We start from the raw sequence: 15,329 nt of genomic DNA, 5'->3' as shown, positions 1-15,329 counted from the left end.
GCAATTAATTCAACATCGCAACACACGCTAGGTGTAAATATTTATGAGGTCTATTCGGTGTCTGGGACATTGGGCACAGAATAGATAAGCAGTAAGATATCTGTAACCAGGAGACCACGGTCTACGAGGCAAATCTGATTTCAGCCTACCTTGCTGCCTTCTGCTCACCATTTTTTTTTTTTTTTTGAGACAGAGTTTCGCTCTTGTTGCCTAGGCTGGAGTGCAATGGCGTGATCTTGGCTCACTGCAACCTCTGCCTCCCGGGTTCAAGTGATTCTCCTGCCTCAGTCTCCCTAGTAGCTGCGATTATAGGCCTACACCACCAGGACCGGCTAATTTTGTATTTTTAGTAGAGAAGAGCTTTCTCCATGTTGGTCAGGGTGGTCTTGAACTCCTGACCTCAGGTGATCCACCTGCCTTGGCCTCCCAAAGTGCTGGGATTACAGGTAGGAGCCACTGCGCCCAGCCTGCTCATCATTTTTAAACCCCCAAATGACCTGTGGGCTCACTGTTATTGCCTCAAATTTACAGAATAGGAAACAGGGTGGTCAGAGGGCTCTACAGCTTGCCCACTGCACAGAACCTCTAAGAGTGAGGGGTTTGACACCAGCCTATCCGCCTCTCCGGTGCCTACTGTTTCCCTTACCCCAGGCCTATAGGAAATGGCAAATCCTGCTTAGGAGGCACCATGCAGCTGCGACCTCAGAGCCCTTGTAATTAACAGTTGGTGCCCTTTCAAGCTGCCGGAGTTTCTGCAGAAATTAACAGTAAATCAGCCAGTGAGGAGCAAATCATTTATTGAGGGCCTGAGAGCTTTCTCTTGACACTTAAAACATATAGTCTCTTTTCTGACATCTTGGTCTTTGATTAAGGCCTCAAAAGGTTCCTAGGACTTACAACTCATGACATGGGAAATGGAAATGATACGTTTTTGTGATTGTGTACGGTGAGCTTAATATAAGCGTTGCAAGCCATCCCATTGCCCGAAGGCAGAGCATCCAGCGCAGGCGGCATGCAAATCTGAGCTCAGGAATTTCGAATAGAAGGCAAACTGTTCCTGAGATTAACTTTGGCTTTTAAATTAGAGTTCTGGCCATCTTCTAACCCTGGCCTTATCTGGATTTTAGAATCAAAGGCAAGCTAGTGCTAAAAAGCATGTTAGGGACAATGCTGTCCAGTGCATTAGGTTTTTAAATGGGAGAACTGGGGCCTAGAGCGGCCAGTGGGTTGTTCACAGTCTCAGACACTTGGAGGCAGAACTGAGTCTTTTGACATCTAAAAAGAGTGGCACCAAACAGAAAGGAAAATAACCCATTTAAGCACTGAGGTAGGTTCAACTCTGGCTGGCAGGCATTTTTTTTTTAATGGTCTGTTCAATCCATTTACATTCATTTTCACAATTTTTATTTTACTTTGAAATTCAATGTTCCTGTTTATTTTTTTTTAACATACAAAAAGCTGTACACAGTTAACGTAAACAACTTGATGAGGCTGGATATAAGTATATACTTGTGAATGGGCAAATATTACATGATACTACTTTTACGATACATGTAAAATAGTCAAACTCATAGAGGCAGAGTGGAAGGGTGGTTTCCAAGGGCTGGGTGGAGGAGAAAATGAGAAATGAGGAGATATTAGTCAAAGGGTACAAAGCTTTGGTTAGACAAGATACATAGGTCCTCAAGATCTTCTGGCTAGCACAGTGCCTACGCTTAGCGGTACTATATCATAGAACTGAAGTTTGGCTAAGAGGGTAAATCTTATGTTAATTGTTCTTGATGTACACACAATAATAAGTAAAGAGGGTGGGAGGACCCTTTGGCGGTGATGCGGACGTTTAAGGCATAGACTCAGGCTTTAGGCATTTTAAGCTCCGCTTTGTAGATTTCAACTAAAACTTAGACGAATTCAGCATCTTGCCTGAAGTGGCACAAGCAATCAGCAGAGCTGGGATTTGTCTGACTCCCTCCAAATCCCTTCTTCTTTATAGGCCTATAGTAGCAACTTAGCCGCGGAGTTCTCTTGTCTGGGAGCTTCCTCCCGATTGTGCAAGTGGCTTATCTAATCCACTCTGCCTCTCAGTGGGGCTCCAGAGAGACGGTGCTCATTCATATGTCACATCCTCCGGGATTAGGCACCCTGGGGCTCTCCGTGCGTCAATGCAAGCCAAGCGAATTAGCAGAGGAAGCATCAGCAAAACAGGGAACGGTGCTGTCATTCCAGCTGAGCCTGCTGCTGTGAGCCAGAGAGCTGCAGAAACAAAGCTGGAAGGAAAAAATGGAGGGCTGGGACCAGCCACCTAGGGTCTGGAAGGGAGGGGATCAGGGAGGTGTCCCGAACACCATAGTTTTGTCTAGATGGATTGTGGACATTGTCTTGACACAAGCAAGGGATGAGCTATCTGAAAGGACTCCTGTGTTAACATGCTGCAACTTGACAGCCCGGGGTGATTAATGAAGGGAACTGCTAGCAAACTTCGTGGAGATTTGATGCACTCTATCTGCACTCAAGCAAGACCCATGTGTTAGTAAGCTGCCACTTGCCAGGGAATTACAAGGATGCAACCGGCTTCCTTTTGTCAACAGCATCAATAACACGGCCATGTGCGAACGGGCCACAGCTGGATGGTGTTATAACTTGGCAGCCACCCTTCTGCCTTCCCTATCTCTGCTCCCCTTCACGTCTGGGCCTGAAGAAAGCAAGTCCTCCTTCCTCTCTATTTCCGGTGTGTGTAAGCAGGTGTCAACACTGCAGCAGGAGAGTTCAAGGCGCAGGAAATGAACAAGCCTGACCTCTGGAGGTCTGCGGTTTTTAATATTTAAAGCTCATTACAAATACTGATTTTAAATTCTGAATTATTTTTAATTTGTAATACTTTTAAATAATTAAACACAGTTAATAATTTTTAATTTTTAAAGGCTACTAAAGCAAACTCATCCCCCTCTTCCACTTCTCTCTCCTGCTGCCCAGCAGAACTGGCTCTGGTGAAGTAGACCGGGCACGCTTGCCTTCTACTTATCGACGGGAACAGAGTTTGGATGGCGTGTTATTCCAGTCCCATAGAGAGGAATTTGGTTCTGTCTCCAGGGTCAAGCTCCTGGCATGGAGACGAATCTTTCTTTGCCCCCTCGTGTGTGGTATGCAGTCCTTTGGGTCTCCCCAGGCACCGACTATTAGTCCAGGATTCAGCAGCAAAACCCTCGGGAAATGATCAGGGTGATTTCACACTGCCAGCCTTCTCTCTCTCTCAAACCTCTGAAATTAACTGGCTCAGTACCACGTCTCATTTTAAGTTCGTCCCCTGAAATTAAAAGGCTATTCTAGAATAAGATTCCCTAAATTTGGAAAGACAATTTATACTTCTAAGAGTTACTCATTTTAAATATAATCTAGTGAAAAACAAGGAAGAATGGAAAGTTTCTGCATTCATCATCACCTTCTTCCCTCGTTGAATGTCCGCACTGCATCTGGAACTGAGCACTTTAGAGAAATGATTTCACCCAAACCTCATAGCAATTCTTGGTGGGAAGCACCTATCTCAATTTGAGGGCAGTTATAAAATATTACTAGTGCCACAAAAGACATTAAAGACAATAAACCAACCCTGTAATTTTGCAGATGGATTAGCTGAGGTTAGCCCCCTGGGAGTCACACCGAGGCTGTTTGATGATACATCTCTCCTTCGTCTCCACCACTCAAAGGTGGAGCGTTTACATAGTGGAGCTGTGGGGACTACGGTTTGGAAATGCACAGTGTGCTCAGAGAGTAGGGAATCTGGAGGGATGAACTAGCAAAGCCTGTGTCATCCTAGAAGTAGTGTGGACGTTTGCAAGGCTAAAGGATGCTTAGAACTGTGTCTCATAGAAGTAACATAGGAACACACAGCATTGATTTGGGAGAGGAGTGGGCTTTATAATGTTCCAGGGAATAGGTAGTGATGGCCTGGACATACTGTGTATCTTGCTTCCCATGTGGCCACCAATGCCCTATTCTCCTTAGCTGGGCACATTCCTGGTGCCTAGGTAATGGAACTCACACTGACATAACTAAAACAGAATGCAAGTTGAATTCTCAGACTTCCTACACTGAACCTCTAACTCCTAAAAGGGAGACCTGGTGCCTAATACAGTGCCTGGAGCATGTGCACACCAACGTGTTGCTGAATGAGAGAGAATGAGTGAATGCCTGTGTGAATGAATGCCACATGCACATGCACAGGGAAGCATAGAAAAGAGGGGCATCCCAAAGCGAGATGGTCGAGATGCACTGCAGATCACGTCTGGGTCTTCCCATGGACCTGTCCTATCCCAGCAAGACCAACGGAGTGCCTAGCACATGGTGGGAACCTACTCCACGTGTGTGCACAAGTTCCACTTAAATTCCCCTGAATTGGTTGTACATTTTCATTAAAGATTAGACATTAGAGAGCTTCTCCTGATCCAGATGAAATTCTCTCCAAGGTGGAGTCAGGCCACAGCTCATTTTTAATAAGTGAATACATGGGTTCATTCTTTCTTGAAGGCATTCCCAACTGGTTTCAAGAATTCTACTCTTACCTATTTTATTTTTATAAGAAATATATGGGGCATGCAATTCCCTGAAGGGAACCTGGAGGAAACAATGGAGGGGTTTGGGGCTACTCAGAACTCCCATCAAGCTCATATCCCCAAGACCCGCCTGGCCGAGTGAGGCTCCCACCTCCTCAGAAGCCTGACCTGCTGGGGCCCATCTGGTCTCCTCCCTCCTCTGAGCACCTGTGGCACTTCTTGCTCGAATCATGCATTTAGTAGATCTGGAAGAAGACATATTATTAATTTATTTTTTAACTCTCATATGGTAAAATCTTACTTGTGTTTTTTTCCTTTCCTCAATTAGATTTTAAGTTCTTTGAGGGCAGAAAACATGTCTGTGTAAGCTATAGTCCTGTTCCTATCAGCTATCAATGCTCCCAACAAATATTAAACAATGAAAACAAAAAGATTTGACATTCTGGTGGGTTCTGCAGCAGACAAGCAGAGTAACAGGATGATTTGCTGGACGTGTTTTAGCTCAGACATCCCTCTAGTGGGCAGAACAACTGCTGAAATCCTTTCATCCCCTCTCAGAGCCTCCTCCACTTCCCCCACTATCTCTTTTCTCCATCCTTCTCTCCCTATTAAAGTTTCTTTTTCACATCTATTTAAGTATCTAGTAGGTGCCAGACACCATAGGAGGCTCTTGGTATACTACAGATCAACACCGTCCTAGGGTATCCACAACATAAGACCCCAGGGTTCTGCCTTGATTCTCCCTTCTTCCTCCTCTCCCATCAGCCAGTGTTTCTTGAGTATCTACTCTGTTTTTTATTTTTTGTTTGTTTGTTAGTTTTTTTGAGGTGGTGTCTCACTCTGTTGCTCAGGCTGGAGTGCAGTGGCACAATCTCGGCTCACTGCAACCTCCACCTCCTGGGTTCAAGGGATTCTCCTGCTTCAGCCTCCCTAGTAGCTTGGATTATAGGTGCCCACCACCACACCTGGCTAATTTTTGTATTTTTATTAGAGACCGGGTTTCACCATGTTGGCCAGGCTGGTCTGGAACTCCTGACCTCAAATGATCCACCGGTCTTGGTCTCCCAAAGTGCTGGGATTACAGGCATGTGCCACAGTGCCTGGCCTGAGCATCTACTCTGTAGGAGCCCTTTGGGGGCAACTCCCAGAAATCTGGTGGAGCACCATGTTCTATTCCCTGCATCCTCTGTGAAAGAACCTAGAACCTGTAGTAAAGCTCTCTGCTTGTGAGATCTTTTTGGATGGCACTAGGCCTTCTGACAGGGAGGTGGCCCATGGTGAAAAGAGTGACCTTGATGGCTGTCTCAGTGCTACAGAGGCTCAGGGCAGGCGGGGCAGACCAGAGCGGTCAGGAGAGCAGGCGGAGGTGGTGGTCACCGGGCTCCTGGTCTTGCCTGGCTGAAGGGGCCCAGTAGAGGGCCTCCTAGTGTACAGAATAGAAGAGGACTCCAGACCTGGAGTGGTGACTCACACCTGTAATCCCAGCACTTTGGGAGGCCAAAGAGAGGGTATCACCTGAGGTCAGGAGTTTGACACCAGCCTGGCCAACATAGTGAAATCCCATTTCTACTAAAAATACAAAACTTAGCCAGGCATGGTGGCGGGTGCCTGTAATCCCAGCTACTCAGGAGGCTGAGGCACAAGAATTGCTTGAACCCGGGAAGCGGAGGTTGCAGTGAGCTGAGATAGCACCACTGCACTCAAGCCTGGGTGATGGAGTGAAACTCAGTCTCAAAAAAAAAAAAAAAAAAAGACTCCAGTCTCCAAAGGATGACAACTGGGCCTCAGGGGCCCTGAGAAATTACAGCTGCCTGCACTTCTTCCCCCTGGATCTAACTATTGCTGCAAGTGCTACGGCAGAAAGGAAGAAGTCCACAGCCAATGAGGTGAAGAATGGGAAGGGGCTGAATGTGGATAATGTGGTGACACTGTTCCTAGCAGCACTGTCAAGTGTTGGGGAGGGAAAGGAGACTAGAGCTTGGCAAGAAGACGTGGATTGGAGCCTTGGTGCCACTGCTCACTAGAGTGAGGACTTGGCAAGCCCTTCAACTCCCTGGTTGATCCTGTGTCCCTCCTGTTCCCTGGTCCTGTGTGTATGTCTGCCATGTGCATGGCACAGGCTTACGATCTGTTATGTATGTATTTTATAGTTCCACACCCACTCTTCTGCTTCCCACCAGACACTGAGCATGCAGGTGTCAGGGACTATGTCTCGATCACCTTTGATTTTTCCAGTGCCCAACAAAGAGAACTTAAGGAGGTTAATGGAAGGGGTCAGACATTTTCCCAGTGGGGAAAACAGCTCCTGCACCCACCACTTCTCCCATCTCCCCGCCATCCTCTACCTTCCATCTTCCTTCCTCCACCCCACTCACTGTCACTCCGCAAGTAGGGGCAGAGCAAAATTCCAGCCCAGGGGCCTCTCACTCCAACTTGGAAGTTTGTACTCCTGGTAACCAGGCTTCCATCTGAGGTTCTCTAACTTGAGCAAACACTGGAACCCACAGAGAGGGCTTATTTCAACCAGGGTGCACCAGAAGTGGTGCAACAGGCCAGAGTCTGGGAATCTGCATTGCTAAGTTCCCAGGTGATGCTGAAGCTGCTGGTCCCAGGCCCATGCTCTAGGAACCACAGCTACCAGGCCTTCCTGCTATAGATGTGGCTGAGCTTTCCAGGGGCTGGGCACATGCCCCTTCCTCATAATGGGGAGACTTGACATGAGTAGATTAGTGACTCATCAGAATCGAAACCTGCATTCATATGGATATGCTGACATATAAGGAAGTTTTGATTACTTGGAACCCAGAAATGCCCTTGACTTGGAGCTAGACTCTGCATTCAAATCCAACTGGTACCAATTTCTACTGGGACTGTGACAAAAACATGTAACCCTCTTTAGACTATTTTTCCCTATCTGTAAATGGGAATACGAATGCCTACTTCAGAGCATTATGGTGAAGATTAAATGCCAGAGTTCTGGTGCATATCGAGTGCTCATTTATTGAGCGGAATTTGGATTTAATTGAGAAACATCAATTGGTGTTTTTCTTTCCCTATATACACGAGGAAACAGTACAAAATAAAAGTGGGCACCGGGGATTTAGTGAGCTAATTTTCATGAGATGTTATGAAACACATTCATCTCAATATTGCAGACAGGTCACGGATAATGAACGTGGATGTGATCTGCATTATTCTCGGAGATCCTCCCGGGCCATATCATCCAAGTGGGGCCCAGCACTTAGCTTGGCGTTTTGCTTTGTTTATTACCAGGTGATCAATGCACTTTTGAGCTTGGGGTGGTTGGGCTGTGGGGTAAGCAGCCCTCTTGAGTTTTCAGGAGAGTTAATTCCCACACTCAACCTAGCATGAGGGCAGTGGTGGGGAGCGCCAGGGTTGTCGATATTAATAATAATTATAGCTGCCATTCGCCATATCACAACTAGCCACCGAGCCTCGAGGGAAGTTATTCACCCTAAGCATGTAATTGTTGGGATCCAGTGCGAGTTGCCTATTAGCTCTTACAACAGCACCTAGCACATAGTGAGCACTCAGTGACTCTTAGTCCACGTTATTTAATGAGAATCTACTCTATTCCTAGCACACCTCATGGGTCATCCGTTTATTTTGTGAATACAGGAAGGTTCAAGAGATTTAATAGTGAACAAGAGAGTCTACTTTTTCAAATACCATTTCTAAAACACAGGAGGTGTTGGAATGAAAAGAGGCTTGTCTGGGGCCACACAGCTAATAAGCAGGTCAGCTGAGATCCGATCCAATGGACTCATTCTACGCTGCAATGCTGCCCACAGGTAGCTTCTTCCTTACCTTATCATCAAATGTGGATAATTAAAATTTTTACAGGAGCAAATACATTGGTTAATAGTTAAAGGAAGATGGTAGACACAAATTTGTAGTTTTCAGACAGTTTTAGTTGATTTATATATCTCAAATAGTAGTTTATATTCATATAATACATTCATTATAAAATATGCAGTGGTATAGAGATTTGTATGTCTATAGATTTTTTTAAAATTTAGGTTTATAAATAGTTTGGAACAGGTTGCAAAAACATCATCTGTTGCTCTTTTTAATATATCTTCAGAGTGCTATGACACATTCTGAAATAATTTGCTTCAGAAAAAAGCACTGCTCTTCTCTCTCTGTCTTTTTTTTCCCTCCAAATGTAACTGTAAATATTACTTTGATGTATGTAATTGCTTCAACCCTCTCCATTTGAAAGAAGGCTTCGAAACCTTCCATCTCCCATCTCTTGCTATTGTCAGGAAATAAGGCAAATGGACTTAAATGCATTATTCAAATGTATTTAATGTAAACATTAAAGAAATCTGAGAACATCCACAAATTTCCCCCAACTCAAAGTGGTTTTGAAAAACACCTCAAGTATTCTATCATCTTACCGGCATTCATTCAGTCTGCTTAGGGGAACTATTTATTCTGGCACATTTTAGGATTCCAAGACTGCTTCTAGTGTCTGGTACATAGTGGGGGGATTGAAGGATGTTTGATGGATGGACTTGAATTGGGATTCGAGGATTAATATAGCTTGTGAAGACCCTTGGGTACCTCTAGGAATAGAAGCCACCCCAGGAAGGCTTGGCCAGGGAGTCCTGCCTGCACATCCTCATTTTCTCAGTCCTGCACATGAGGAAGTGGCCCAGATTTAGTGTGCTGGACAGCGCTGGGCAGCGCAGAGCTGGATTTGACTTTAGGTCTTGTCTCTTGTCTGTAATTCCATCAAGTTAGCACTCGATTCTGAGCTTTTTGACTAGTCCGTGGGGCCCTTGAGGGAAAGACTGTCTTTTGTCTCTGCATTTTCAGTAGCCTGTGCAAGTTTTGATGCCATAACTGCTCAGTAAACGTTTTTTTCAATCGAAGGACAAAGCAGATAACAATGTAAGCACTTGGCTCTCTCTTGTCTGCTTGCTGTGAGACTCCAAGGCAAACTTGTGGCCTGATCCATGATCCATGATTCAAATCATTCACTGGCAGAGGAACAGAAGCTGCCCCATCACTGGCTCTCTCTGGGGTTGTTCAGAGCCTGGGAGGGGTCGGCGGAAAGAGGTCTGGCCTGCAAAGCTGTGGAGGTGGGGGCTTCTCAGCATAGGTTTGTATCACACACCAGCTGACTCCTCCAGCCCCGCCAAACCCCTTCTCCTGCACCTTGGTCTCTATCGGACTCTAAGTCACTGCCAGTCATTCCATCACATTGACAATTTCCGTGCGTGTGATGCTCAGCTTATTTGCTAAATTAATTTTTTTCCACTCCTCTATTAATAAACAAGTAAATATTCTGACCTGTTTTTCAGCAGACTGAAGTTCTGGAATTTCAAATCGTTGGATCCTTCTTTATTTGTCCTTCTATTGCCCCTGGGATGAAAGAAAATAAATTATAGATGGGAAAAAGCAAGAAGCTAGGGGAAAAAATTAATTAAGTGCATTCATTCATAGAAACAACCACCCAGTCAGATTTAAGTAATTACGTCTCACACATAATTCTGAATCTCTCTTTGCATTATCATTGAGGTTAAAGAAAATCTATGTTTAAAGTAATTCAATTACCTAATTTTCAAATGTAAGAGCTTTATTTTACAGAAAACAGTAGTGTGGGGCAGAATAACTGCCCAGTCAAGACAAGGATGTGGGCTGCCTCTCCTTCATCAGCAGGGTGACCTTGGTATCTTCCTTAAGCTCTGCCAGTATCTGTCTCCTCTGTAAAATATCATGCTTTTGTCACATGGTTGATGAGAGGCTGTTAAGAAATTTGAGGAACAGCAACCGTGAGCCAGGCAATGTCTCAGATGCTTTCCTATGTTTGTTGAATTTGATAAAAATCTAGCAAACATTATCCAATGTGGAAAGACAGACTATTTAGCAACTCTGATTCAAGTAATATTTATTGAGCTCCCGTATCATTTAGGCACTTTGCTAAGGCACTTTCTATGACAAGATTAAATTGTTTTTCATTGAGTTAATTTGCTAGCATTCATTAAATATATTCACTATCATAAACCATCATTGTTACGCATTCCTAGTTCATTTAATCAGCCATGTTTCACACACTTTCCTTTCTTCTGCAGCCATTTCACGAGCTCTATCAAACACTGACTGGTGAGTTTTTCCTTCACAAATGCTCCTGACAACTGCCTCCTTAGCTTGGTTACCCTCCTTGTCCTTCCAATTCCACTTGGGGCAAATTTGCCTCTCCCTGGTCCTTGGACTTTCTCTGCTCCCACCCAGGGGGCTCTTTCAGGTACCATTCACTGCTTCTCGGATGCCCTTGTCTTCCTTCTTCTCATTAACTGCAGCCCTTACTTCTGAACTCAGCTCAAGTGCTACTTCCTCAGAGAATCCTCCTCGACCTCTCAGACTCGCTCCTTCACAGCACTTGCCTGAATTTTAATTTTACTTTTGTGTTAGCTGGTAACTTGTGTTCACATCTGACTGTTGAACTTCCATCTCCACCACAGCAGAGATTTGCAGGGCTTAGCATCCTGCAAAATTCAAGAAGGTGACTTAATAATATGCTGCTGTTAATAACCAGAAATGTTGTTCTCGCTGCAGTCTGGTGTGTGGATTGGAGCCCAGGAGGCCAGGAAAGCAGTTAGGGGTAGATACTGGAGGCCAGCCTAGAGATGCTGAAAGCAGAAGTAAGGCTGAATATATTAATTCAATATTATGAGTCAATGCCTGGCCCACCAAGGAGCTCCGTGGACACACATGCATGTACACACAAAACTAAAGAAGTCCAGGAAATACTCATGAGGATTTGAGGTTCTCTCTTCATCTACTGGGATTCTGCCTGTAGCCCATTGAATAGAACATAATAAATTTAAAAATCTGTGAGTTGTTTGGGTTTATTTTGTCACTATATAAATTGACCATCTAGAAAGATGATGGCTTATTTCATTATTTATTAATTAAAATTAATTTAATTTTTCCATTTTTTATTTTAAAATTTCATTATTGCACTATTTCACATATTCCATTATTCATTGTTTTTTTTTTCCTATCCAAATACAGCTAAATTCACAAATTTCCATCTGTACTCTGACTTCTCTACTAAGTTCCAGATATGAATGCTGAACTGCTTTCTGGGTCTTTCTAATTGGTTATTCCCCAGCAGACACAGGCCTTTTTCCTAGTGAGAGTCTCCATTGCTCACATGGTTTCCAAACCAGTAGCCTGGGTGCTAACCTTGAGTCTTCTCATTCCTTCCCCTCTGTCATTGCCATCATCCTAATCTGTCACCATATTCGAACAGTCAGATTTTCCACATGCCCCCTGACTCTGTCTCTTCTTTGTCACTCCCATGAGCCAGTTAATATATTCAGCCTTACTTCTGCTTTCAGCATCTCTAGGCTGGCCTCCAGCATCTACCACTAACTGCTTTCCTGGCCTCCTGGGCTCCAATCCATACACCAGACTGTAGCAAGAACAACCTTTCTAGTTATGAATAGCCGAATATTATCAAGTCACCTCCTTGAAAATCTTCCTCAGTTCCCTATTCCTGCAAGATAAAACCCAAAGTCTTAACCACAATTGCTAAGATTCCTGCCCCAGTGGCCCTGAATCCCATTTCTGTTGCTCCTTTATTTCCTGCTACCCTTTCTCTCTGCCAGGTCACCCCACACTGTGACCTCTGGCCAGACTTTTTTTTTTTTTTAATGTTCCCGTCATTGACCTAATTATTCTTTTTGCCTCCTCTGGGCCTGGCAAAATGCTTTTCATTCTTCAAGATCAAGTTCAAATATTACTTCCCTATGAATTCCTTCCTACTGCTTCTACTTTGAGTCCCTCTGGTACTTTTGTATACTTATTTATTGCCATTCATTTCGTTTGTTTGTGAGTCCAATCGTTAATTTACTCAACAAACAGTTATTGGGTTTTTTCCATGCCAGGCAATGCATTAGGCAATAGGGTATAGTAATTAAAGAACAGATGAAAGCTGCCTCCTGGAGTGTTTAGTGTATTTAGGGAGTCAGGCCATACACAAGTAAACAATCTTATTTTGTCAAATGCTCTGCACATGCACATCCATGTCCATGTCCCCCTGGACATGCACAATTCATTATGCACGTCCATGTCCATGTCCCCTTGCATTGGAGTCTTGCAAGGGTAGGTTGTATCCTGGGCATCTTTTTCTCTCCCAGAACACTGGGTAACTGACCCTGCATGCTTGCAGGAATGTTTGTAAGATAATGAATAGATACCTAGATAACAAATACATAAATGGCCTGTGAATATGGGCTCATACACAATAGTGAGCCATGTAGTTAATTGGATAGAGTCCTTTGAATCTTTCTTATACCAGGGGAGTTCTGACCTACCCACTTCACTGAGAAGGAGCCCTCAAATTTTCATCTGCACTCTGACTTCTCTACTAAGTTCCACATAATAAACACTGAACTCTTTTCTGTGTCTTTCTAATAGGTTATTCTCCAGCAGACATAGACCTTTTTCTTAGTGAGAGGTTACATGTGTCATTTCTGTGCTCTGACAGCCCATGTAGCATTTGCCTACATGGCTTTAACAAAACCAATTTTAGGAGGATGAGACACAGTCTGGGAATTTCTCAACTTCTTCCTAGGTGCCTCAAGAACCCAAAAGCCTGGGAGCTACCTCTGACCCTTCTAGATAATCAGCTTTTGCCTTTTAAAGAAGAGAGCTTAACTCAAACTCTCTTTTTATTTCATGTTTGCAGCAACCCTCAGTAGTAAACAGGCAGGCAGTCATCTCAGCTCCATGCTACAGATGAGGAAACCAGGCCTTAGAGTGGAGAGGATTTAGTTCCACGTGACCAGGCTAGAAGGGGGAAGAACCAGGGCTATGCATCAGTTTGCCGTCTCTTGCAGAGTATGTGTCAGCTATGTTGCAGAGGAACCCAGAGGAGGCCCAGCTGGAAGCAGCAGAGGGATGCATGAGAGAGAAGGAAAGCTGGTGGGGAGAATGGAGAATGGGCAGGAGAAGCTGTTCTTCCTACAGTGGATTATTGAAGGAAAATATTAACAAGGCTGGAAAATAAAGAGCCATCCACCTGGACAGTGAGTAGTTAAAGCCTGTTTTTAAAATAATTACAAAGAGCAACAAGCATTACCAGGTCTCTCTGACTTAAATCTGAATCCTAAGTGTTCAGATTTTAGGGATACTTTTAAAAAGTGTACAATTCTGAAAGAATATCACAGAAAATGTTATTAAAGAATGTTAAGCATAATAGGGCAAAATTGTTTGTTTTGCATTGAATTGAGATTTGACCTTGAAAGGAGATGCTCAAGGTTCCCAGGTTAAATAACCTTTCTAGTTAATAGAAAGTGTGGCTGCCACACTTAGGGAGGGCAGGACCGTTTACCAATCTCCAAAGTAGATGCATATCATTTTACAAGGACCGAAACATCTGGGACCAGCTGTCTTTACTGTCCACTCAGCCCATCCCACCCACATAGTGAAATGACTCACGTAAGCATTTTTAACTGCTGCTCTATATTTGCTTGTCACGGAAGCTGGTCAAGTGTCCTCCAGGGAACCAACACAGGCTAATTGATTGCACTGACACCGCAGCACATCATGGAAAGCTGGAAGTGCCATAGGCTTGTGGGGAAACTGAGGCACAGAACATCAGTGAACCAACCAAATAATTGTTCTTGCAATCACTTCATCTTCTGCCAAAACACAGCACATTACCCCACACAGTCCAGCCTCTTTTCTTGAGCACCCTTCCAGCACCTTCAGGTCCAACACTTTGCAGTGATCTTTGATTTCCTTTTCCCTTTCTGCATCTCCCTCCTGCATGACCAGTCAATGACGCCCGTCTAGTCCTCCTTTGCGTTTTCCTTGCTATGTCTCTATCTTATTTTCCCTGTGAAATTGCCTTCTGCAGACGCTCATTATTTTTCATGTAGACCTAATAGAAGCCGGTTCAGTGTAGTTGAACTGATATGTGGATTTAACGATGTGTGCCAAGGTGTATGTCTACCCAAAAACCGTACATGTGACCTTATTTGGAAAAAGCATCTTTAATAACGGCATTAAGCTAAGGATCTTGAGATCAGATGATCTTGGGTTAAAGTGGGCTCTAAATACAATGCTAGGTGTTCTTCTACTAGGAGGCTGTGGAAGAGACCCATGTGAAGATGGCGGAGATTGGAGTGATGCTGCCGCAAATCAAGGAACACCTGGAACCACTAAACATCATAGAGTGTACTTACACAAACCTAGATGGTGCAGCCTACTACACACCCAGGTGATATGGTATAGCCTATTGCTCCTAGACTACAAACCTAAAAAGCATATTACTGAATATTGTAAGCAATTGTAACGCAATGGTACTTGTATATCTACAGATATCTAAAAATAGGAAGGTACAGTAAAAATAAATAAAAAAAGATAAGAAATGGCACACATGGCAAATATAAGGCACTTACCATGAATGAAGCTGGAGGGACTGGAATTTGCTCTGGGTGAGTCAGTGAGTGAGTGGTGAATGAACGTGAAGGCCTAGGGCATGAATGTACACTACCGTCAACTTTAGAAGCTCTGTTGTTTAGGCTACACTAAATTTATTTTAAAAATATTTTTTCTTTAAACTTAACTTACTCTAACTTTTGTACTCTATTAATGTTTCAATTTTTAAAATGTTGACTTTTATAATAACACAACAAAATACATTGTATAACTGTACTATTTGTTATTTACTTATTCTGTAAACATTTAATTTTAAATTTTCATATTTTTTAAAACATTTTTGTTAAGAAGTTAAGA

General features: G+C 43.7%; 1 protein-coding gene across 5 annotated transcripts in view; it reads right to left on the bottom strand.

Moving 5' to 3' along the window:
• The window catches only part of CLNK (cytokine dependent hematopoietic cell linker), a 199,433-nt gene that overhangs the window by 103,697 nt on the left and 80,407 nt on the right, over positions 1-15,329 (bottom strand). For 3 of the 5 annotated variants that reach the window (XR_010338534.1, XM_064365700.1, XM_064365705.1), the window contains exon 3: positions 9,870-9,941. Coding sequence is in view for 2 of the 5 variants with exons in the window: in XM_064365700.1 (XP_064221770.1) it covers positions 9,870-9,941 (72 nt within the window). In the remaining 3 variants the exon portion in view is untranslated. Of the gene's footprint in view, positions 1-9,869; positions 9,942-14,992; positions 15,066-15,329 lie in introns of all 5 variants that reach the window. The other 2 variants (XM_064365714.1, XM_064365712.1) reach the window with 1 other exon arrangement.

This window comes from Aotus nancymaae, unplaced genomic scaffold, assembly GCF_030222135.1.
Source record: "Aotus nancymaae isolate 86718 unplaced genomic scaffold, 86718_ANA_hifiasm-v0.15.2.pri h1tg000006l, whole genome shotgun sequence".
In the NCBI taxonomy this organism is placed as follows: domain Eukaryota; kingdom Metazoa; phylum Chordata; class Mammalia; order Primates; family Aotidae; genus Aotus; species Aotus nancymaae.
This window is presented reverse-complemented; position numbering and strand designations above follow the sequence as displayed.